This window comes from Diadema antillarum, unplaced genomic scaffold, assembly GCF_040938485.1.
Source record: "Diadema antillarum isolate AM-2024a unplaced genomic scaffold, OU_Dant_1.0 seq00000692_RagTag, whole genome shotgun sequence".
Lineage (NCBI taxonomy): Eukaryota > Metazoa > Echinodermata > Echinoidea > Diadematoida > Diadematidae > Diadema > Diadema antillarum.
The window spans coordinates 1,105,294-1,130,960 of record NW_027271597.1 but is presented as its reverse complement, the minus strand read 5'-3'; the positions used below and the strand labels follow the sequence as shown (position 1 = coordinate 1,130,960).

General features: G+C 38.0%; 1 protein-coding gene across 1 annotated transcript in view; it reads right to left on the bottom strand.

The window, feature by feature from the left end:
• Nucleotides 1-25,180, bottom strand: part of LOC139737408 (transmembrane protein 131-like) — a gene marked incomplete at its 3' end in the record, with an annotated part of 69,717 nt that extends 44,537 nt beyond the window's left edge. The window contains exons 1-4 of the mRNA XM_071648085.1: nucleotides 25,042-25,180; nucleotides 22,324-22,382; nucleotides 13,186-13,226; nucleotides 1,788-1,877 (exon numbers count right to left, since the gene is read on the bottom strand). Of these exons, the coding sequence (XP_071504186.1) occupies nucleotides 1,788-1,877; nucleotides 13,186-13,226; nucleotides 22,324-22,382; nucleotides 25,042-25,162 (311 nt within the window). The remainder of the gene's footprint in view (nucleotides 1-1,787; nucleotides 1,878-13,185; nucleotides 13,227-22,323; nucleotides 22,383-25,041) is intronic.
• Between the last annotated feature and the right edge of the window lie 487 nt (nucleotides 25,181-25,667).

Sequence of the window (25,667 nt, the reverse complement as noted above, 5' to 3'; positions counted from 1 at the left end):
TCATCTGAGCCGGATAGAAAAATACATATATAACTTTCCTGAACTACATGTACAACATGATTCAACTTGTTTTTCCTGTATAGTTTCATATCTCCCACCACATCTTTGTAGAAACCGAAAGGATACATTTCCAACTCGTAGTTCAGTGGTTGTAAGCCCCACCACCTCCATCTCCCACCCCCCACCCTACCCCCCCCCCCCCCCCCACACACACACACATCACAATATGGATCCTTCAAGAATTTATCAAACAGATCATCCCAGCAACAATTCTTAATCCTTACCAACTAAAGCACATATATGTGGCATGATAATGACACTAATGGTCTGGACTAGATAACATTTTTTTGAAAAATTAGCAGCTTGAACATATCCTTGGCCTCCTTATGCATCAGAGATTCAAATTTAACAACTTTGATACCCTTTACCCTAAATACAACTCCTGTGAAGTTTTATCAAAATATGCTTGTTTAACTTTTTTAGGAAGAAGTTGAAAATGCGAAAAATTCACATCAAGTAGACCCCCAACCACCACCACCAACGAATATTTACTACTGGGTGATTACTATGCCTGAATGGGGAGCCTTTGGCTATGAACTCAGGGAGTGCTACACAGGACCTTTGTATTGAGATGCGAATATATATTATACATGGCATTATGCCAGATGGACCTACTTAGTATAAGTTTTGAAGAGCCAAAGGCTTTACATCCCTTCAGCACAGCCATAAAGAAATGTTTCTGCACTTCAAAGATTTTAAAGAATCAGAAAGTGTGTCCTTTCATTTGAGGTCATTTACACTTTGTAGCTACTCAATACACTTCTTTTTTTCATAATAAATGGTGTCTGTGCAAGTTGAGGCCATCACACTTTTGCAAGAATGTATTTTCAAAAGTGAAACCTTCATTCTCTGTGAGCAGAAAGCCATTCACTGCCAATGAGGTATTAAAAAAAAAAAGCAGTAGGCTGATGTTTGTTGGTTCACATTTTTAAAACTCCACTAGCCTGGCATTTTGGGCATTTTAAAGAAAATCAGTAAATCCTCTCAAAAGTCATGAATTCGAAGTTTCGTTTAGATCTATGTGCCATTCAGGCTGGATAAGAATGCCACAGCAGTTACTGATGTCACAGTAATAGTGCAAAAAAATGAAAATATAACAAGAATTTCATATATTTTCATATTTCTGGCAAAAGGAAAAAACACTTGCTTACCGCCTTTAGAAGGCTGGAGAATAATATTCCCTTAACACATATGAATTTGAACATGAGGAGGGAATTTGTACTTTTCATTACAAATTCAATTTTGTGGAATTTTCCATTTTTTTTCCTACATATTGTTCCACTACTGTGACATCACAAATTGTTGCAGCCGTCCATCTACCAATAATGGCACATTTAGGAAAAAAAAAACACTTTTGCTAAAATTCTTAACTTTTGAATGGATTGTCTGATTTTCCTCAAATTCTAATGTGTTCTATTATCATTTCTGCATTCACTGAAGTCACATGAACACATGTTTGGTGCAACCCTCCTTTAAAGTTTACCAACATATTGGCATGATATGATGCTCTTTAAAAGTCATTAAAATAATAGTAATTCATGGCCAGCAGTGACCAGTCGCACTTTAACAATAACCACTCATCCAGGTGGACAATGCACACTGCCTAGGTGTTGAAGTAAGGGTATACAAAGCAAAAGAAACAACAAAAACACAAAACAGAACAAAACATTTTGCTAAATGAAACATAATCAACAAAACAGCTTTAATAGGTGTTAGTGTTTACTTACTGTTCTCCAAAGTCTAAAAATTTTGGTTCCAACTGAAGTGCTGAATTCCACAGGTGTAAAATATCTCCCGAATGTTGCATTTTGCCGGCTCTGAGCATGATGGGAAGATAAAGAAGAATCAGGAATTAATGAAGTAACAGGGTATTGTATCTAGATGGTGGCACTGTCGTTATACATATTGGCATCAAAATGCAAATTTCATCAAATGAAAAGAAGGTCTTTGTGCACAAGACTAGCATCAGCCAACCTTGGTTGGCATATAGGTAAATCAGCCCTGTGCAAATTGCATGCATTATGAGTCTGTCCTCTCACGCTGATAATGGGGCGACCACAGTACTACCACTGGACGCACATGCCAATCAACTGATGGGCTAAGACAGCGTACATCCAAAAACAATAGCCTTGCCCAACACTGCGGGACAGTTGCCTTGGCAATGAAAACATGTAAGCATCAATGTTTAAAAAAAAAAAAAATCTCTCCAAAGCAGTCTCATAATGACTTCCACTGCTGAAGTTACCTGACATAATCTAACAATGAAATATTGTATCTACAAAAATTAATCCCACTTTTGGTGGCTCCATCATATACACTGTAGTATGCAGGCAAAGTCCATATGGTGCATATTCCAGATGCCTCCGCCCCGCCCCCCCCCCCCCCCCCCCACCTTTTTCAGATAAGAGTGCTCAGTAACACCATGGACCTGTTAGGTCCATGGTAACACTTACATGTATATTTTGCAAGCACTGTTTGCCTACTAGGAGGACCTAGCAAATCTCTTCTGCAACTCACTGCCATCAAATGTGAATATATTGCTGTGATTTTAAGTGATGAGAACTTGGTGTGCAAATGACACAGGAGCCTGATATATTATGAGTTAAAGGAGATGGCCAGGCAATCCTCATTCCTACCATGTACTGTTCAACAAGACTATTGCCTGAAGACATCATGGTGGTTTCTCCAAGAACAGGTGCACTGCACTTTCAATACAACTTCCAGTCACATAGGAAACTTTACCTCACTGCCAATGGCATTCAGTCATTCTAAATATTGCTAACACCTTTTTTCATTTCAACACAAAATCAAGGCTAACACTTTCCATAAGAATACAACTATTGCCCAAGTTTTGTGTTTACGCTTGCATCATTTGGCATTTCATACAAACCTGCCTACAGCTGCCACCCAAGGGAGATGAAAAAGTGGCTGTTGTAGACAGGTGGCCACTATAGACAGGGTTATTAACATGGCTTATCTCTTGGGGGGAATTGTGTTGAGTGGCCGCATAGGGCAGGTGGATGCTATAGACAGTGGTCGGTATAGACAGGTTTTTAATGTATATGAGCTTAGAGATAATATCTACATGTGAAAGCTAGCCTGCCAAGAATGAAAATCGAATTCACAAACTCACTCATTCAGATGCTATACGCAGAACATGTTTTTACAGTACATTAGAAAGGCTTTATAATCAGATACTATCACTGGGAGGCCTGCTTCCTACTTCTTTCATTCCTTCCCTTGCGTTTCAACAAATTCCTGTCTGCAATCATTGGTTTTCAAGCTTCAGGTTCCCCTTCTTTTCCCAAAACTTGTTTTCAGACTTTTTTTGTTTAATGCAACCAAAAAAAAAAAAAACAACAACCAAAAAAAAAAACAAAACAATATAAACAATGTACAAATGACCAGCCTATAGCAATAAAAAGTGTTCAGTTAAAACTGGCACCTCCGATGAAAAAAAAAAGGGGGGAAAAAGAGGGAGATTGCTACATCAGATCTACTTTCTTACAGCAGGTATGTTCCCGTATGTCATTGTCTCTATTTTTCCAGGTAAAACAGCAAACAGCAAAACTTGTCTTGTGATCCTGGGTCAGCATCTTCAGAGCTTATAACATCAGAAGAAGTATTAACAACATCAGTGTAGCTACACCAGTAGTTTAATAGCATAGTGCTGGTTGGGGTTCGTGTGTGCAATGTGTTTGATAAATTTGTGTTTTCTGCATTTCATCACTATTTCTTTACAAGACACAAAAAGTTTAAGAAAGACAGAGCCCAGAGGTGTGGTTAATCACAATAATCCAAACTATAACAAGGAACCAATATTTCGAACTATCAAATGCCTTTGATGCAAAACACAATCTGTTCAAAAGACACAATAATATCACATTGCTGTGTTCTTTCCCACATGCTGCTAGCTTTATTCGAAAGCATCATACAAACTGAAATCTGCTTGACTGACAATGCTTATTTTGCAATGCCATTAGAAATCTCCAGGACAAATATGTGTCATTTGATAGTAGCATTGGCTCAATAAGCAACAGCAACATCAGGAGAGAAAATATACTTGTTTGAGAAAGAAGAAATGAAGAGGGACCAGTGAAGTTTTTGCAAACTTGTCAAAATCTAAACTCTGTTAATTCATCTGATCGAACTTCAGCCTGAGTACCGGGTAGGCCTACTGGTACTCCATCATTTGGATTTCCGACAAAGTCGCTGGTAAGCACAGCAAGGAAGACAACTGCTGAGACAGCTACTGATTGAAAACTTCCTAAATTCCCCCACATTTCACACAAACTGCAACTGCTCACAGGATTTGAACTTCTGTTTATGTCTACAATAGTCCTTTTTCCTCTCTCTCTCTCTTTCTCTCTGTGACACAAATTTGTTTCTAACACTTCTCAATTGATGACGGCATTGAACTCGATGACAACTTTGTACTTGATGACGCTGATGTTATACTCCTATTCGCACTGTCTGCACCTGGTGAGCTCTAAGAGGCATTTGACCCCAAGTCACTGAGAAGCTCCTGGGTTGGACTGGGTGTCAAGTACAGTGGGTTACAGCATCAACGTGGCTGGCTAGCTGGCAGGCTAATAGTCTCTGTGTGTAGTCTCATACGAAGCACCCTGAGATTCTTCCCACAAATCCTTTTCTCTCTTTTTTTTACTCCTTTTTTTTTTTAAAGAACAGAGTATAAACTTGATTCTGACCATTCCTGTATTTCAATCACTCTGCTTTAACTACAGTGTACTATGACAAGTATGGGTATTACTTACCAAGAGTTATGCTGAAATGCCAATAATCTTACAGAAAAAATGAGCAAAGAAAAAAAATGCCTAATAATGCACATTAAAAATTACCAGCATATAACCTTGACTACAGTCATGTAATTAGCACATTGACAACTATGCCAACCTACCAATAGAGCAAGTTCACACTTCCCTTTACAAGATTACTACATTGTGAGGTGTGCAAGCTGCATTAATATCCATACAGTTTATTCCATTTCAATAACATGTTCACATTGTGAGACAAACTAAACACTCTCTTACTGATAGAGACTGCACGGCTCACTAAAGGCAGGTAACAATTAGAGGGTGTGGGACAAACGCTGTACATACTGGCATGACTGATATCTTCACGCCTTCAGCTTGCTGTAGGCGAGAATGAATGGATGCAAAGATTGCACAACTCATGAAGCTGATATTCTGACAGCAATTCTACCAACCCGGCTTATCGGTACATTCAAACACATCGCATATCACCACGCCACATCACTTTAGGCTCGCTCTGTGTATATAAAATCTCCCACTTCTAATTACAATTGGCCAGTCCACAAGGATGTTCTAAAGGAAGCACACTGACATAAAAGTGAGATGTCTCTGTTCTGATGCGTACACTGGAGGCTGACGGATGCTGCCGTGCCTTTAAGACTACCGCACATGGGAGTGAACCGAACAGAATGTCCTGCATGGCAGGGTCAATTATGCCAGCTGCTCTTGCCCTGCCATCCCCCAGTAATAATGTCATCCAAGTACCACCTCAGACATTAGTCCTGTTCACACACACTTACCATCAAGTTTCTTCAAATTTCTTTTTGCAATTCAATGCAAAAACCATTAATTCTTGTGGGAGGACACACATACACACACAAACTGTTAACCTTGAGATATAATGCATCACTATGCAAAAATCAGTCCAGATGATTTTTTTTTTCTTTTTTCTTTCTTTTTTTTTGGGGGGGGGGGGGGGGATTTTGCAATAATTTTGCCCTGTACCGCAAACGCAAATAGCACAAAGAAGCATCACTTCTTTAAATCCCACAATGCAACCCACCATGCTAGTTGTGCACACTCTGGTACACTGGGGTCGTTGTTCAGGCATGTGTAGACTGGATCTATTCAAAGCACTTCATTTGCAGCCTTGTGCTTTTTATTGCCATGTGTGAACGGTGGCAAATAAAGGCAATTTTTCGCATCGCCATGCTAAAACTGATAACTCCTGTTTTAGGAGCCAATTCTACCATTGCATGTACTAAAGTCTCCTAGAGATATCTAGAGACATTTCTCATACTGTACATATCATATCATGCATACAATGAAATTAGCAAAATACTTTGTACACACTTAGCTACTGCAACAGCCATGTACTGTTCTATTCTGCTGCAGGGAAATGTGCATCAGGAAACATACAAAAGAGAGATGATATCAGTTACAATAAGGAAAAATCATATCTAATCTCATCCTCCTACAGTGCATTTCCCTCGTTTCTCTGAACTCATGCTCCACACATTTCTCTGCCGCATAAACTATTGACTCTAAAATTTCCGCAGTCATATACTGCGAACATTCTCATCCGCCAAAACACCAGCCAATTTCCAACATTACCTCTCTATCCCTCCGATATCAGGCCGGCAGCACCCATCAAATTAGACATCTCAGTTTCCCCTTGCAGTACCAACTGATGATTTAGAATTCGCCCAAACATCACAGTACTGCTTATTACAGAAATGTCACTGCTTCTCTTATTATTCCCACCTGGCATATCAAACAAAAAGCCATGCTTCTGACACTTTTACTTTGTTAAATCTAGCTTATGGGGAAAAAAACAGTACTTAGAATACCCCTCTGTTATTAAACTTTGTTTCTTCATATTAAAAGGACAATGGCATTTTCAGACAGCAATCCTGAGAGGAGAAAAAGCCAAAATATAGTACTCAGAAGGGCTCAAAATTCATCTTCCACTGTTTGGAATTTGCTTGCAATATATCAGAAAGCTCCAACAAGAAGCTTGCCTGGCTGATGCAATTTGCCAGGTTAATGAGTTCTTTTGTCATAGTATTTTGACATCAAACGTTCAGTAGTGCATACTGTTGAACGCTGCTTGCACATGATGATAGAATCATGTCCAAGTAGTAGTCCTGAATCGCATGCTGAACAAGCTTGAGGCAATTCGCTCTCACATACAACAGCTACTGCTACGGCTGATATTCTAATCAATACAAAACATCATGTAACCACTACATTGTACAATCCGGTGAGCTCTGAGACTGTTATACATCTGGCAAAGGGTTTTGGCTAATTTTTAGCATTTTCATCACTATCTCACTGTAACTGTGTTATCACAGTGTTAATTCACTAATTTTTCTTGTGCATTTGTGTACATTTTAGAGCAAAAATTGACAGGTCTATAGTCATACAAGAACAATGTTTTCGCGTTATATCAAAAGCTTAAACATAGCTTGGAAACCATTTAAAAAACTCAATCAATTAGATTGCTGTGCATTCGATTGGGATGCCTCTACTTCTCATTTATCACCATATCTAGTATACTTGTAATTGTAACATGACCCTTTGTTTACATTTTGAAGCTCATTGATGTTGACCACCAACCAAGGATTTACCTTCAACTCTCTCTGCGCAAAGGAAACGTTTTCCAAATTATTTCTATTCATTACACCAGATTACATCACTACCAGATTTCTACATAATGGTCAGAAAATTACATTTTAGCTGAATTTTTGGTGACATCTGACCCTGAACTTTGACCCTTCACTAATCATATCACGCAATCGATTCATATCTTTTTACTAAGTGTTGCCAAAGGACATGATTCCCAGCTGAGTTATAGCTCAAGAATGGCAGTTTCAACCAAAGTACACTGACCTTTGACCTTAACTTCTGACCTATGTCTATCCTCTATCTACTCTGCCACAATTTTTCAGGCAGGGCTTTTTACATTATTTTCTTTTTCTTGTTGTTGTTGGTTTATTTTTTGATTTCCTGCAGTCATGTGATATGCTCAATGGAACCATTTTATCATTCACTTTCATTTTGGGCCAACTCTGTTACACATCAGCACAGTGTAATTTGGACCTTGATAGAAAGTTAGCAATGGTTCAGAAGACCCCAAATTTTAAACCGCCGAAACAGAACTGTTGTTAAGCTTGATATCACCGACTTTTAATATTTTGATGGTAACTTGCTTTTATGCTAACAAGCTCCCTTGAATGATTAGAATGTTCTTTCACTGCAACATAAAGAAACCATTAAGGCGCCGTCCATGATAAAGCTCACTGCAGTAATTACCTTAGCTTGCTGGGGTAGAATTTGGCAAAAGCTATCGTGACAACACCCGAGCAACATTTTGCGGGGACCTTTTGAACAAGCAGGGCGAAAAAAGATTGGTCGGATGTTGTCACGATAACTCTGGTTTGAAAGGCGCTGTTAAAAACTGGGCTTATGACACTCTTATGGTGTGTCGTTACTTTCCCACGTACGTGTGCTGACCATCAAATGCAGTGCATTGAATCCCTCAATACTGAAACTGTTCACAGTGAATTGATGCTAAACCATTGAATGAGGAGGAAACAATTTATGATACACTCTGATTAAAGATAGACACAAAGAAATTTGATGCCCTAATCACTTATAAATCATCTGTATTTCTGATGGTTTCGAGAGGCTGCTTTGGTCAAACAATCTTGCAGTCGCAGGAAGAGAAAAAGTGAGAGCCCTTTGAACACTCTTCTAGTGTGCGTGTCCTATTTCCTTGTTGATGAGATGCCGACTACTAAAGGCAGTATTGCTGGTCTGGTTTCACTGGACTTGTTTCACTTTCAGCATTGATGGGAGCATCTCTGAATAGGTTGTGTAGTCATTCTTTGTTTGGACAGTGCTACAATTCTCATGCAAGGCATATACACATATTAAATGTTAACCTTAACTTTCTATCCTTTCTTTCGCATAAATCTTCCAAACCTAAATATCAAATCTGCCTCCATGTTTTCCTGTTCTAAATCAAAAGATTTTATCTTTGGAGTAAAATTCTTCCCTGAACATTAAAAAAGCAAGAAATCAAACTGTATGACAAGTGTGAATGTATGCATAGTCTGTATTCAGAGCATTTATACTCCTGAGAACTAGGAAGGTATAGTAATATAACACATCTGTACAACGTATTGTCAATGATGATGTAACAGACACTATCAAGAAACAGGCAGATCATGCTTTAAATTCTTGAAAGGAAACTGTTTGTTCCTGGACTATGTGTGTATAATACAGTAGTAGCCAGGAAGGAATTCTCATATATTTTTTATTTTCTGCTGTAGCCGCACATTTCGTGCTGGATTAATCCCCCTTCCTTAAAACACACATGCAAAGGTATGCATACAAACATAAACAAACACACAAAGGAAAACATATCCTTAGTTGCTCAGATCTGGGCCCCCTATCTTTTCTTGCTTTGCTGCAGAACTGTTGTTAGGAAGGCTAAATCAAGAACAATTTTCCATGGAAACAGTTAACTGGCTGCCTCTTGATAGACAGATCAACATGGTAGGTGATCAGACTGAAGGCAATTATCAAATTCATGTGGAAGAATCTCACTGGTTAGTGGTACACAAGCTGGCATTCAGGTTAGGTTTTTTATCATAATTAGCACCTTCACATCAGTTTATGATATGCAGTCATCAATTTTCCGACCCTGCGAGCCAATCTCTGTCAGAAAGAGATGACAATTATGCCTCAAACAGAACAGAGGGCTGTGCAGCTTTTGAGGAGGTTGGGAAGAGTTGGCTTCACACTGACACAAATTAGGCGGATACAAATCTCAAGGTTTGCATCCCAATCAATATGAGTATTGTTAGGGCCTACAAAACAAAATCTTGCTAATTAGTGCAAATCAGCATTGTGATCCAAATCCCAAGAAATCTTCCGATTATTTCGGAATTCCATCACCATTTGAGAAATCGCGCAATAATTTGCACTGCAGTGAGGATGTAAACACTGGAGCAATGATCTCAAGATTTGTCATCCAAATATTCGAAACACATCATATCAGTGCATGAGCAGAGGCAAGGGTCACCATTTTGGTATATTTTTGGGCATGCGCAGTTTGGTTGACAAATTATCGTGACCAGCAATGAGCAGGATATATCTGTCCATCTGAACAGGTACAAAAACAAATCTCAGTATCTGGATTGTAATGTAATCAACATCCTGCTATTTTGTCTGTGTGGATGACACTCGAAGAGCCCTTTCGAACAGTTCGAGAACTTGTTTGTAAATGTTCTATTTTACAAACATGCTCTACTCTAGTTGAGCTATTTTAAAAGCACACTAAAATTGAACTTCTGTACTAACTGACAGTCTTTAATAATTTTCTGATGTCTCAAACCATTATACTTCTCTGAATTATTGATTTGGTTCCACTGTTACCATTTAACATTTTTTTTCTATTTCCCCTGAGCCAAACTCATTCTTTAAAGTTCTACCAGTTGCAGCACCACAATAGTGGGCCTGCATTGTCCACATATTGTATTGTGACATGGATAGAAAGGTATTGTATGGACTGCACAGATCTACAGACACACACAAAAGGAAAGCTGCATCATATGATCACTGTATGAATGGAAAGTATACATACTTTTCGCCTGGCCTCGGGGTTGGAGGCTTGAACAATGCACAGATGAGATCGTTTAGCATGTACACATCTTTATCGCATGGATCCTTGTGGCATAGTGAAACTCACAAACACTAACTGGAAAATAAAACTGTATTTCATACATGTATCTAAGATTCCAGTACATTTCATGTATTTATGTTTTTGTGTGTGTGTTTTTTTTTTTTTTAGTTTCTGCATAATATAGAGGATCTGTACAGAATACAATCAACTTGGGCATTTGCCCTAGTGTAGAAAAACTATTGACGTAAGAGGCCCTTGTTTTACACGAACCAGCTCATTATAAGCAATTCTTAGCAAATTTAAGCCACCTTTAGTGACAAATTGGGCAGAGTAGCATTGGGATTAGGAAACAATTGCCATGGCACTGTCCCTGACCAGCAGGCAACCACTTAAAAACATGTAATGGCATTGAACAATCTTCGCTCAACCTGAACATCAAGGGCGAAGCATAACAAAGGATGATTTGAAGATAAGTCAGAGAATAAAAACAGTATAAGCCCCTCCCCCCCCCCCCCTCCCCAAGGTAAGAAGAATTAATTGCATCGGAAAAATGGACTGGTGTGAATAGGGATTAAGGTGCATTCTATAGCACAGGCAAATCAGGTGTCGTTTGAGCACAGGTCCATGGTAAAGCGCCGTTGATTGATTGCTGGATGAATTATGCACTGGGCTCCCATCATCCAAACACAGAGACCAGCATGCTGTGATAGCTTCAGCCATCATCTCTGCACCCTTGTTGTCTCTATATCTCTCTTTCTCTATCTCTCCTGTCAAGGGTGGGCTGTACTCCAATGCCTGATACTGGCAAATTACATTTTGATGTAGCTAATGGGAGGCATCAATGGCAGCTACACTGCAGGCTTTCTGATTGCTACTGAACAGACACTATCACAGTGTTATCAGTGAGAGGAGGTACAAACCTCACTAGCAAATTATCACAGCAGGTCTTATAGTGAAATACAGTATTAGTATATTCACTGTAGGTTTACACTGGAGTGCAGATGAAACATCACGTTCTGGTACACGTACTGTACACAGAGTACCTAAGTGATGATGTCACAGTCCTTTGCATAATATTCAGGCCAGATGGGGTTGATTAGAACCAGTAGCCATGGCGATGAATGGCCATGGCATCACAATTTGGTAGGAGCTGTAATGTTATGTAATAATATGTAAGCCACACATTTCAGTATAATAGCAATATCTGGGCCCCGTTTTATCAAAAGATAATTGATTATAAACTTCCTTACCACACAGGATGCCATAGACTTACCTTAGAAATCAACTACAAGTGTATACATATGATCAATTATTACTCTTCATAAAGCAGGGCCCTGTTAATCCTTACTGGAATTTGACATGAAGTGTAATATGTTCATACTAATATCCCACATAATAATCCATTCTTCATACAAAACAAATAAAAGTCAGGAGGGGCTACATTAGGGTGCAAGGGAAATTCAAATCATCTGTCAATGGCATATGTACTAAAAAACAAAACAAAAAAAAACCAAAAAAATATTGATTTTAACCTCAGCCTTTCCACATCTTGAAATGTAAACATACCAACACCAATTGCAATTAAATTTAAATGTATGTAGCACTGTTCTGCAGCGCGATGTATGGAACACCAATTCTTCCGCAAGGTCATCTCATACATCTTATTGCATGATCAATAATAGTCAAACATTGATTGCATCGTCCCCATACAATCAATGCAATTCGGCTGACTGGAACTGCATACAAAGGGATTGCGCTTTCATTTCATTTCAAAGATTTTCCTACAAATTCTACTGAGTGCAGGAGAGGAACTCAAAACCTATCAATCACCACTGTCAACTTAAACAAAAGAGAAAAATAGTGTGTAGGAGGCAAATATCTACGTAAAAGATATTATAATAGCAATACGAATCACATTTTGATAATAGTTTATAGCCAAATTTGCCAAAGGATGTCTTGACACATTTAAAAACAAAAGACCACACAACTGTTGTGACCAATTTGCAGTAATAACACCAACTCCAGAAAAGTCACAATGACTACCACATGACTTCCACTCCAACACTAGGCCAGTCACAAGCAAAATATTGTAATCTTCTAGATGAATGTTCGTTTTATCACAATCAGTAGAAATCAGATGAATCTTTTCAGCGAATTGTAATCTTTTGATTGGTTCCAACAATTTCAATATGAAAGTATACAACTTATTGAAGAATAACTTTGCTATACGCCATGAACACAATCATACATAAGGTTGGCATGTATAGGGCCTACTAGTTATCATCAAGCAATATTGCTTTACCTTCATGTGCACATTATGATTCCCATTTTGAACCTAGTCTCAAAAGGAAAGCAAACACCTTTGGTTTCTCCATATCTTATTTCCAAATATACTCTGGCTGAAAAAATATTTTCCCGTATGAGATTTCTAAATTTGAAACCACTCTTCCTTCTTCCAGTTTTTATAAAAGGATACATGCTCATGATCTACTCATGAAATGAAGCTTGATTATGTTGTGAAGAGTGAAATTGGCATCTCTCCATTTTCCTTTAAATGCATTCCTGACTTCATACACAGAAATACACAAAAGCATGTACACGTAACACATATGCTGCAGTCAAGTTATTAAGAAATCACACATGATCTGATTGTTTACTCACCCATTTTCGCCTATAGTAAAAGTTTGACTGGACAGGTCACTCTGCAGGGAAAGATAAAGAAATAAATACAAAGCATTATTATCCTCTCATATACCTATGCAAATCATTCCATAGAATCAGAGAGTGCAGTCACTGTTTGCCATCTACATGAATCCATAGAGATAAGTCGTGAGCTAGCACTGTCACACACAGTTTGCATTTACTGTAAAAGTGGTTATTTTCACACGAGTTATCTTTCCCGCTAGGCTGAGTGAGATGAATTTCGTGTGTTTTTAATTCCGCGGAAGGAATCAAGACAGTTATTGGTGGAACATATGACATGCAAAAATATTGGCATGTTTTTATTTTTGGTCTAGTTTCTGGTCGCATGAATGCATGAAAATATCCACTTTTACTGTAACTCACAACCCTATAAAGTCATATACTGCAGTACTCCAAACTGTGGTAACAAAAAGATATGACACATGTGTATTACACATCAGGACTATGAAATTGTATGTATTCTGGGATGTGTCTTTGTTGTAATTGTTGTTGTTTACTGCTGCGCATAAACATGGCATATCAAGCACAAATGATACTTTGTTATACTATGGCTTTTTTTTAATTATTGGGGTATTGTCCTTCAAGATCCTTTCAGTTATCATTTTCTAATGAATCACAGAACTGTCCAATCTGAAAACTGCCACTGACATTAACAGACGCAGCCATGACTACTGGATTGGACTTCTGGATTGGTCGGACCATTTGCAAATTTAGCCAGAGACTGGGTGCATCTTGTTCTCAACTTACGCATGACAGTTTTCAACTGCCATATACAGTAATCAAATTCTTAAATCTACACAATTTCCTGAAAAAGAACTTATCCTAAAAGGAGACTTAAAGAAGAAAATTTTCCCCAACTACCCCTGTGCTTCTTAAAGGCATTATTTACCATTTGAAGACGAAACAAAAACCCAACTTTTCGTGCTTCAAAATAGTTCTAAAATGTGAGTCAGGGATGGCAACAACCAATGTAAAAATGTTAATCAGTGGAATCCATGTTAAGTACTATTAAATATACAAAATATGAACAATAAAACTTTATAATAAAATAGTTTCTAGAATAAACCGTCTACAGTTATGGTTTATTGAGAAATATACTGATATCTCCTAATATTTTCGACTTTATCGCCAATTGTTTATATGGTGGGATGTTATGTGATACAACTGACCCACACATAAATGTTAATGCAACAAATGTGATAACTCTAACATTTTTTTTTTAAATCACTGCCTTCAATGGTAAACAATACCTTTAAGAATTGAAAGGTTACCCTTGCAGTTGGGCAACAATCCCATGGAACTCACAGGGTTACTGTAACATCACCTGTGACAACTTTGTTCTTCATTTGCTAGTTACACACAAAACTTGGCCCAGGCTGTCAGTGGCAGTTCAATTACGTTACTACAATCCCCACTAATGGTAGCATGCTAATTAATGCATTCTAGTATAGGCCTATATATCAACAATACATTAACCAATACTGCTGCCCCAACACTGTATCACAGTTGACCTTTGCTAGCAATGGAGGGGAAACTGACTGCCTATTACTCCAGGTAATGACTGGAGTCCCTCAGCCATGTACGTACAAGTACAATGTGGTACACGTCCACGGGAAGAGTGGATTGCATGTGAGATAGCTACCAGTGTGACAGCAGCTTGCTTGGCTTGTCACAGACACTGGAGAGGAGCAGATGCCCTATTCACTATGGTAGGACATATAACCCAGCCTGGTAGAGAGATAGCCTGTTGATACACATACACTGGGAAAATATCACCACTGCAATTACACACCTCCCACTTGTAGACATTGAACTATGGCTGAGCAATCATACACAATGACAGCTTTTATCGTCAGAGCTCTGTATCTACCGATCATAAAATCATGAAGTACACCTTGCAGTCTTTTTATTTATGGCAACTTCACTTGTATAAAGTAAAAATAGGTTAATTGCCAGGACTTGGGGATAGCTTAAAAGTCAGCCATGGCAATCTAAGTAATGGTTTCAATGTTTACTCTGCATCCACAGACAAGACCTCATGTACGTACAAGCAAGAAAATTAAACTGTTATTTTAATTTCTTTCCTCTATTTTCTTCAAATGCTCAGGGCATAGTTAAGCATGTACAAGTATGCCAAATATCTAATTCACCAATTCAAACTCCAGTGTAATTTTTATCAAAAAACAAACAAACAAACAACACATATTGTAATATTTCCCCCATGATTTCTTATCTTTTTCCAGATAGTACTGCACTTATTTCTGTTCAGTAGCCCCAAACTTTATCGTATCTACTGTGTATTTCCTGCCTTCCACAGACTGCAGATGGCACTACAATGTAATGAAGAGCCTAATAGATGCTCCATTACAGCTTACAAGTAGGACACACTTCATGGCTGCTGACAACAGAGTAAGAAGTGCATTACTAGATAAAGTACATGCATCTTGTCTTCCTTATTGCAGTCAGATGAGAACCAAGAACCCCTCCTACACAGGTAAAGCTGTATCTGGGCCATCTGTGTACACAGTGACTTTGTACTTCATTTCAAGTCTTACCTTTGTACCATATCTATCCAAAGTATGATTTATTTTTCATGGTGTTGAAATCAAATATAATAAACATTAATAATGGTTATCATCCGGTATAAAGATACACATTGCACTTTATACTTTCAGTTTATAGGTCTACAGAGCTTTGCTTGAGCATGCAGCTATCATCATATACTACAAGATTAGCCTGTAGAACAGGTAATGTAAACATCACTGAAGATATGTCTCAAGTATATACTGCACATGTAAAGTATTGTCTCATAAGAAACGATGCATCTAAATGAAAAGGCATCTCAAGTGCCTAACTCTGTACAATGTGTGGGTACATTATGAGTGGCTGGTAAGTGCTATGGCACTGGGACTGCAGAACACCAATTGAACAAAATCAAACTACATGTAATTTTGCCTCGTTTAGGTGATTCAGGCTTTGTTTTGACATGTCACACTATCCACTCCAATTACAGAAAATTACAGTCAGACATTGCACATCATTTGGACGGCTAATTGCCATCTTTTGAATGAGTCTTGATTACCAGTATTCTGCAAATAGTAAAAAGCAAGTACATGGCCCTCTTTCATAAAAAGAAAAATAAACAAATTTCACAACAATTGCTGCATACAAGTACGAGAACTGCAATTACCATAGCAAAACGTAGGCAACAACTTACAAATGAAGCATTTCCATGTTTCAAATCTAAATGGTACATGTAACTACAATTCTTGTGATTCATAATTGATGCCAAATATCAAGGTCTCATTGTAACACTAACAGGGCTTAGGACTGGCATTACCACTGATGTAAATGACTCTATATGATTATGAATACATTTGGCATTGACTCTTGCTACACAAATCAGGCAGGGGATAGCAGACTTTCAGACAAAGCAGCTTTTCTAAAATTTAATCTTTTTCATTTAAAGGTTTCAGAAAATTACAGATCTCTGGACATTTCAGAGTACCAATAGGAATATCCTAGGAAATGATTTCAATTTCTATAATATTGTAAGTACATGCATAACACTATCCAACAAACTACTACAAGTGCACGCACACACACATACACAAAAACACAGATCTATTGATTCTCCACTCCCTCTGCCGAAGTCTGGGTTTTGAGCATTGTTCATGCAACAATAGACCCTTGCCACGGTTGATGAGCTTTCTCAATGGCACTGAGAGGTGGATTGGGGGTGGGGAGTGGAAAATGGCCAATGGATATTTTACACACTGTCAAACCATTGGCTTGGGGATATCAACAGGCAGCCCTCCATCACAACACTCACAATACCAGCACAGAGATATCTGTGGGTGTCTGCGTGAAACCCATCGCGGTTGGGGTTTTTCCCACCCCACAATTCCTCTTTCTCTTTTACCTGCCTGGTTTGAGGAATCAGATGACAATATTTCACACACATTCTTTCAAGAATGGTACTGTACAAAACTGCTGACTGTGACAACTTCCTAAAATTTTCTTAGTAGATTCGTAGTCTATACATTTTTTTTCTTTTTTGCCCCAAGAGCTTGATGAAGATTTATGAACATTTGCATTCACAATGAGAATGAATAGCAGGTAGCAATCATACAATGAAATTTATATACAAAACTAAATGCAACCACATGTAATTTCAGACTCTGATTTTTGTTTTTCCCATGTAAAAACTGATGTCATTAATTCCATGTATATTCCTGGAAGCAAATTCATTCAATATTTCCCTAAACATTTGGTATCATGAATATTGTGTTCTTTTACAATATTACGATCATCCAAAAAGATAATCAAGTAGGATGAAATTCAGGTAGAGTATCAGCTATCACCATAGTTTGATCAGTCTGTCAGTGTACAAATCAAATGAGGATTACTACACGTGAAAAGAGGTGTCGAGGCACCAAAACAATGGCAGGTGTTCAGGCCATGTGCCCGGCACTGCCATGAAAGAGGATTCCTCAACATTCAGCCATTAAAAATTCTCTTAAAGAGTCAGCATGCATTTGGCCTGAATTTTTTCTTTTGCCTTTTGAATTTGTATTCTTTAAGTGTCATTGCTCTGACTTTCAATTGTGCTTGTTATTGTATTTTTGACCAAATGAAGTACAAATGTATTGTAAGGAAAGATATGTTCACAGTATGAAATTTTTCAAAATTGGAGCCAACAACCTTTTTTTACGACAGGAAATTTCCCTGAATTGTCTCTGGCATTTATGCATATAGTGTAGACAAGAACTTTCACATGCATTTTAATTCCGTGAATATTGGCCCTAACAAAATTCGCAAGATTAAAATGCACGTGAACAGTCCTACTTTTACAGTACTAATTACATACCATGTATTCTGAAATAGTCATATCTCAGAACGACAGTTTATTATGCATTTTCATGAACCTTTTTTTTTAATTGGAGAGGAAATTGGAAGACATCCAAACATTCACAGCCCCCACCTCCCCCCCACAAAAAAAAAAAGATAGTGCTTTTAATTTTCCTGCTGAACCAGATGGTAGGAAGAGGTAACCCTTGACCCATGTTCTTCTGTAGCTACCAAATACAATCAGGAGATGGATTGTGGCATATTGTAGACAGCTACTGTACGACAGCTTGACAGTTTGTATTAAAATCAGGGGTGTATACTCCATTTTAGAAAACAGTCACATCTTGATATACTATCAAACTTACAAACACAAATCCCACTACAGAAGTTTTAGGCTAATTTATTACTAAAGTATTTGCACAGACATTTAAAAAGATCAGCATATGAAATATAATTTGGCCTTATAAACTGGCTGATAACGATTATGATGTGGACTAATTTACTGCTAGTGTTTAGTAGCAAAAATCATAGCAATCGACAGAGCTCCATCCATAGAAGCTTGTGCACCGACAGCTGATGGGCATTTTAGTCATTCCAGTGGTCAAAGTGACTAATTGCATTATTCAGAAGAAGTGGTCATTGGTTAAGCTTTTTCTTGGCTCATGAATGATACACATGTAGTCTAAGCACTTTGGTCTACAAGATGTCAATAGACCCTCACAAATCAACATGTTTGGGTTCAGGTCGTTCCAGTGGAAAATCTTAGCACTAGCAACAGCATGAGGGCTTTTGAAAAAGGCTAGGGAAAAGGTGTTGCATTGCAGTTGCCAAATCATCAGCTAAAACTGATATCTGTGCTTTCTCTGAACAAACTGAGAGATAATGTGATGAAATGATATCGTGACCGTATCTGATTTGCATTTGTGGCTGCAGTGAAAAATGATGTGATACTTTGTAATTCTGAAGCTTCCTCATTCCGAGTCAGATGATACTGAAACCGTTATCATACTCTTTTGTCTCAATCTTAGTCTGTGTACATGTATCACAGTTTATTATAGCTTGAACATGACCTGACACTGCACTGTAATGTAATGTAGCTCCATCCCAGCTAACAATGACTTCATGAATAAAGGTATCATGTTGTGATGAGGATGCCATAATGGAAGCTTCATGTACAATGAGAAAAATATCCCAAATCCCTCTTTACTTTCACCTCCGCTCTCCGTTGGCCCTAGCCACATCCATTGATTGATACCGCGACTCACTAATGAGCCTCGGTCCATAGCATTCAAGTTTGCTTTTCACTGGTTCCAGACTTCTGCACCGCCTATTGATTTTCTTTCTTTCATTCATTTCAATGCCTGGTTCTTTTTTGTTCAGCAAGCAACAAACGCAATGTCAGAAATGAACTGCTTCAATAATGGTGCGGGTTATGGTACATCCCATACATTTTGCGACGGGAATAAAAATTTGAAGGTGGGATGTTAGGTTAGACGCAGATGGTTTAAAACAAAGTTTAAAAAAAAAAACTTTTTAAAAGTTTCTCAAAATAGGACGACAATCAAGAAAGGTATGGAATATCAGAATTCATGTTTTCCAACAACACTTAATTCTTATAACTAATCACAATCACACAAGTTAATCTTTCTTTAGTGATGTCATCACTCCATATGTGATATAAGATGCAAATGTGATTGTAAACAACTTTACTGTTTCTTGAATGAGTGTGACATCTAAATATTCCATTATAAATTGTACAAAAAGGTCCACTAGGATAGATCTTTCACCAAACTATTTCATGTGATGCATGGTTCCTAGTCATTATGCAAAGTAACCGAGTTCAGAATGGAGGGAATGAAATATGTAAGTGAGGGTGCTGGTATTATCAGTGTAGGTTGCAATGACCTGTACAAGGGAAGTGGAGTCTAAAGACTCGCACAGAACAAACAAAAAGAGAGAAAATGAAAGGAGACAGAAATGCATGTACTGGGTACCCTCACTATCTATGCACTGCCTGTAATGTAAGAGCCACGCTGGAAGTACCTTGATACCTTGTACCTGTTGACGCAGCCAGCACACATAGCTCTGTGCAACAGTGTGACATAAAAGATTAAACGAGACAAAAAGCTCCTACAAACCCTAGTACTATTTTTAGCCACAGTTCTGTAGCAATTTCATGCATCTTAAGATGTCTTGTTCTTCAGTTTCAAAGTGGCCCATCTCTTCAGATGAATACAAAACAGACACAAGGTAATACTGTAACACTATCACAAACACACTGTGTAACAGGAAAATCAATAAGATTTTTACAATACTCATAACATACACAATAACCTAGGAAGGGAAAAAATGATGATGTACAACAAAAGCCAAAAAGTCAGTAAAGTATAGCCCATGTAAACACCAGGAATTCTTCAGGGTACTGGTAGCCATAACTTGAAAGATCCCTTTCTGTTCCCCAGAGGCACTTGGTCATCCCTTTATCCAATGTATAAACATGACTTTGTTCATTATCATGTCAGACCATACATTTCACTTCAAGTACAATCTATCTTTAGCCCAGAGATCTATGTTTATCTAGGCTGAGATGTTTTGCAATAATGAGGTTGTTGTTGTTGTTGTTGTTGTTGTTGTAGTTGTTGTTGTTGTTGTAGTTGTTGTTGCTGTTTAAAATCTTTTTAAAAAAAGATTGAGCATTAGAAATGGAAAACTGGACCCTATACAGCATTTGCATTGGTCTCTTCTGGCTTGAACAAGGCAAATAACATAGTTTGAAAGTTTGTTGTTGTTTTTTCTGCACAACAATAAATGACAACATGGTCACATCAGGGTGTCAAAATTTACATACATCACACTTGGGTTCAAGGGACAATCAGGGAGGTCTATACCTTTGCAGTACATACATCTCAACAGTAAAACACATATTCTCCAAATCAGGGGAATGTTTTTATATTCTCTACGGCGATGACATGTAAATAGACATTAAAGTTTCAAGGAGCATCATACTATATATTCATGGAGACTAGACAGCTCTCGGGTATAACGAGTGTACAACTTACATTTGTACCACATGCTAAAAGCTGACTGTCTATCAACATAAGGTTTCAATGCTATGAAACCTAAACAACTACATCATGAATGACCCTATTGTTAGCTCTCCTCACTGTGGGAGAATTTCCTAATGACCATGCAATACCAATACCCCTTCTACAATAGACTAAGGGCCCCAGTTATATGCAAATTAGGCAAACAGATTACCATGCTCTTCAAACACAAGGTATGTAGTAAAGTGCATGTACCACCACACAGCAATGGGGGAAATGATTGTGTGTGTTTGTGTGCGTGTGTGTTGTGGTAGGGGAGGAGTGGAGGTAAGAGAGGGGAGTGAACAGTCGCCAAATTGGAAATCTGAGATTTCATTTCAGATGGATTTACCAGCACTGCATGCTATATTAGCATCCATCCTGGGGGATTTTTCGGTCAGTAATCGTGCTGCTTTTGCAAGCTTTCAGAAATGTTCATTTTGGCAACTGTTCTTTGGCATTCCCTAAATAACTAACTGTTTGCATCGCTATTTGCTCAAACATCATTACCAGAATGAACAAAGTAACCATTCACTCAGTGACACAAAATAAGGGTACACTTAAACAGTACAGAAATTGAACACAATGCACTTGTTTCGAGTCAGAAATATCAATCAAAATACAGGCAAATCTAACTCTAATGATAAGCCTTGATTGGCATTGTCTCAAAGCAACAAATCAGGGAAATATCAAACAATATGTGACCAATTTATTTATGTATCAAAATACCTTTGAACTAAACTGAATGTATGAAATTCAGATTATCAAATGTTGCATTGAGCACAGCTTCTCTTGGCAATACTGAATATCTTGGAATGACTGTCAAAAAATTTGGTACAGCATGACACTCTATAATAGAATATGTGCAAACGTTCTCCATTCTCTAGTCTGATCCCACGCTACTTACAGTTTTGACTTTAACCTTTTTGTCTATTGAACAGTTATCTTATTATGAAAAAGGAAAAATTTCAGGAATTACAATGTTTCAACTCATCAGAACAAAATCATCACAGGTGTATTTACATTTAAGTAATTTCAAACAAAAAACTGCATGTACAGGGACACCAAAGACACAGAATACATTACGGCCAAAGACATATTAAACCAGTTTTGTGGCAAATGTAACCTGTCCTTGCTTGTCCTGTAAATGATCACTTTTTACCTTCAATGCCACTTCTTCTACAAGTTGACGGAGGTCGTTGATGTCCGACTGAACGAATGCTGTTAAAAAGAAAAAGAGAAAGAGGGGGAGAGGGAGAGAGATGATTAAATACATTGCTCTGGCAGAAGTCCTTTTTGTTTTTCAACTGTGTTTGTGCTTACTTCCTCCCTCAATATGTTTCATGGTGATTCAGACGTACTTGGTAGAATCACATAGAACTATTGGAAGGAATGCTTACAACGTACCGGTCTGCTAAATGTGTGGGACACTAGCAAAATGCTTCAAAACACGTTCACGGCACAGCAGCTAGCGCAGCGACTGATCTGCATATAGCGATCTCATAGCAGTCACAACAAGTTCTCCTATGTTATCTTTAAAAATTCCTGTTTTCTGCCTTTCCCTCAGCTTGTACCGAGTCTTGTGGAAGCAGTTGATTGAAGTTTGGGGTTGTTCGAGTTGTGTGTGTGTGTGTGTGTATGTATGAGTGCTGTATACAAGTATGTGTGTGTGTCTGTGAGGGTGTGTATGTGAATGAAAGATTGTGAAAAATGTGGTACTAAGACAAGATTAAAATATAACGAGAAAGGATAGGAAAGGGGGAAAGGAAATGAATGAAAAGCTACTAAAAAGATGAACCTGGAAAAAATGAAACAAAAGGTTTATAAAATAGAAGTACACACTTAAAATAAAAAGAAAATCATGGAAGGAAAGAAAGAAGAGAAACTTGCATTATAAAGAAAAGCAAGGGAGAGATGGCTATGTTTAAAAAAAATGGAAAGCAAAGAAGAATCAAAGATTGAAAACAAACATAAACACCAAGTAGAATAATAGAATAAGAGATTTCAAAACTGGATGAAAGTAAAGATGAATAGGAAGAAAAGAAAAAGTTCCTAGTGCTTGAAAAGGAAATACATTGCAGGGTGCTACATAACTTTATTTCATCACTTGCCCGGTTGTGCCAGTAGCATTTTCAAATTTGCTACGAAACATTTGCCCGAAGATTAATTTTACTTAATACCTGAAAATCAAGTCCAAAATATAAGGAAATAGAATAAGAATCATGAGCAGTTCAAGGGCTTAAACAAACACAATCATTTGAATAAACAGCACACATTGGTTTGCACACTTAAACACAATAGATTAACCAACTTGGTCTGATCAAGTGTTGCCGTTGCATTGCACTGGGCCTTTTGCACGTAAGTGTTGGAAAGTTGCTGAAATGAGGTATTTAGTATGTTGCATCACTAAACAGCCATTATCTTTGGGCTTCTGTATGGTTGATTTTGTGGATTTGTTGGGGGAATAAGTAAAAAAAAAGGTGGCTTCAAAACTTTTTGCTTGCCCAATTTGGGCAAGCATTTGTTCTCACTGTGCACAAAATTTGCCCAAATTTGATTTTCACTTGCCCCAGGTAATCGGACAAGTGCTTAGATAGCACCATGACATTAGGAAGAAAAGGATACATCAGAACGAAACATAAGAAACAGATATTGGAAAGAAAGGAAAGGAAAGGTATGTCTAAATGGAAGGAAAGATAACCTATGAAGGAAACAAAGAATGATTAGTTTAGGCAGAAAGTAAGATCGAGTAGGAAAGAAAGGAAGTTAGATAAGAGGTAACCCACAAAGAAATGATAAATAGGAAGGAAGGAATACCTCAAAATGAAGAGGGAAAAAAATGAAAAAAAAAAAAGAGAGAAAGATATAAGGGGCTGCACACACATGCGCTCAACCACTTTGTATAGAAGCTACATACATGTAGTACAACCGCTACAACAAGACTTCGCTGAGGAAAAGAAAAAAAAAATTAGCTTTTCAAAAAAAATAAAAAATAAAAAATAAAAAATTGAATGCTTAGATCTTGTCTATCATGCAATAGTCAGATGCCACTACCAAGTAGAGTCTAGTCCTGGCTCCTTGTGTCCTACAATGTAAACTATCCTACTGACTGCATTATCCAACTAGGACTAGGTGCCCATCACTATGTTACGGTGCACATTTAATATTGAGACAGTGCAGTGGTAGGGGTACAGTCACAGAGTCTAGAGGCTAGTGGTAGATCAGTCGCTTCAGTCTACATCTGCATACAGTAGCCATAAGGGCATAGATGTCTACTGAAGAAAAAAAAAAACGTGTGCCACCTTCCCGTCAACAGTAACAGAGAAGCAACACTCGTTCGTATACAAAGGTAACAAAGAACCCTTCAACATCACACCACTCAACACGACCCTATTCTACACTCTGCAGTACTACCCGCGATATATGCAAATCGCTTCACTACAGTGGGGATTCAACCATATCCGCAATAACAAAACATCTGTATAGTAATGCTATTCGTAGTTTCTCTGGCTACGTATCACACACAACTTCCTGATGCCGTAGCAAAAATGTACTCAACTTGTTATGCTATGACATTGTTGATCAACAAAGGATCAGTAAGCGTAAATATGTCCCAATGTAATATAAAACTTCTGTTAATATTTTGTTAATGTTCGTAAAGAAGATAGTGAAATATAACAAATCTTGTAAATCGGAAACTGTATGACAGATCGAGAGAAGACCTCTCGAGTACTCAACAGGCATGGCATGCCAGCAAATGCGTGTTGTTGCCCGATCGCTGTGCCCGTCGAGAGCCATTTGCAAGATACGACTTCAACGTGAAAAAGAAGATATGATACAGTAGTGATCGGGCAAAACTTACACAAATACATGATCTTACCTTCCGTTTGTGCTTTGGCGGTATCTATGTATGACGGGATGACTTGTAAAATCCCTAGTATCACGGTAACCCATACTTGTATGAAACCAGTGTTCGACTCCGTTCTGTACAAACCCGCCATGTTTTCTTCTGTTAGCGCTCCACGCGCGATTGTTGAATGACTGGGATACTCTCGAGCTGATACAAAAGAGAGCATCGCATGCATGCAGAAACTGGCGAGCGCGCGGTTGGGGGGAAAAAAATAACTACGGTACCTTTTATATACACACAACGAAAATACACATCGCATTTGCCATCGAGTCCTCAAACCGTGTTATGATGCATGATCGATAACGCATGACATAGCTCAGTACATAAGAATATCTTTTTGTCCATAATACTCCAATCGTATACTAGTAGTCTCTTTTGCATTGCCTCTAATTATTGCACATGATCACTTATAAAAAATATCTCTTTGATGTTCGATGCAACATGTAGAGCCGAAATCGATGACAAAGAGATTACCTGGATCCAGTGTGTGAAAGAGATAATCTTTACCATAGTTGTGATGACTTTTATCATTCTCTCCTCTTGCCTCCTGTCGCATATCTTATGCGGCGTGTGTTTTTAATTTGTTAAAAATATGT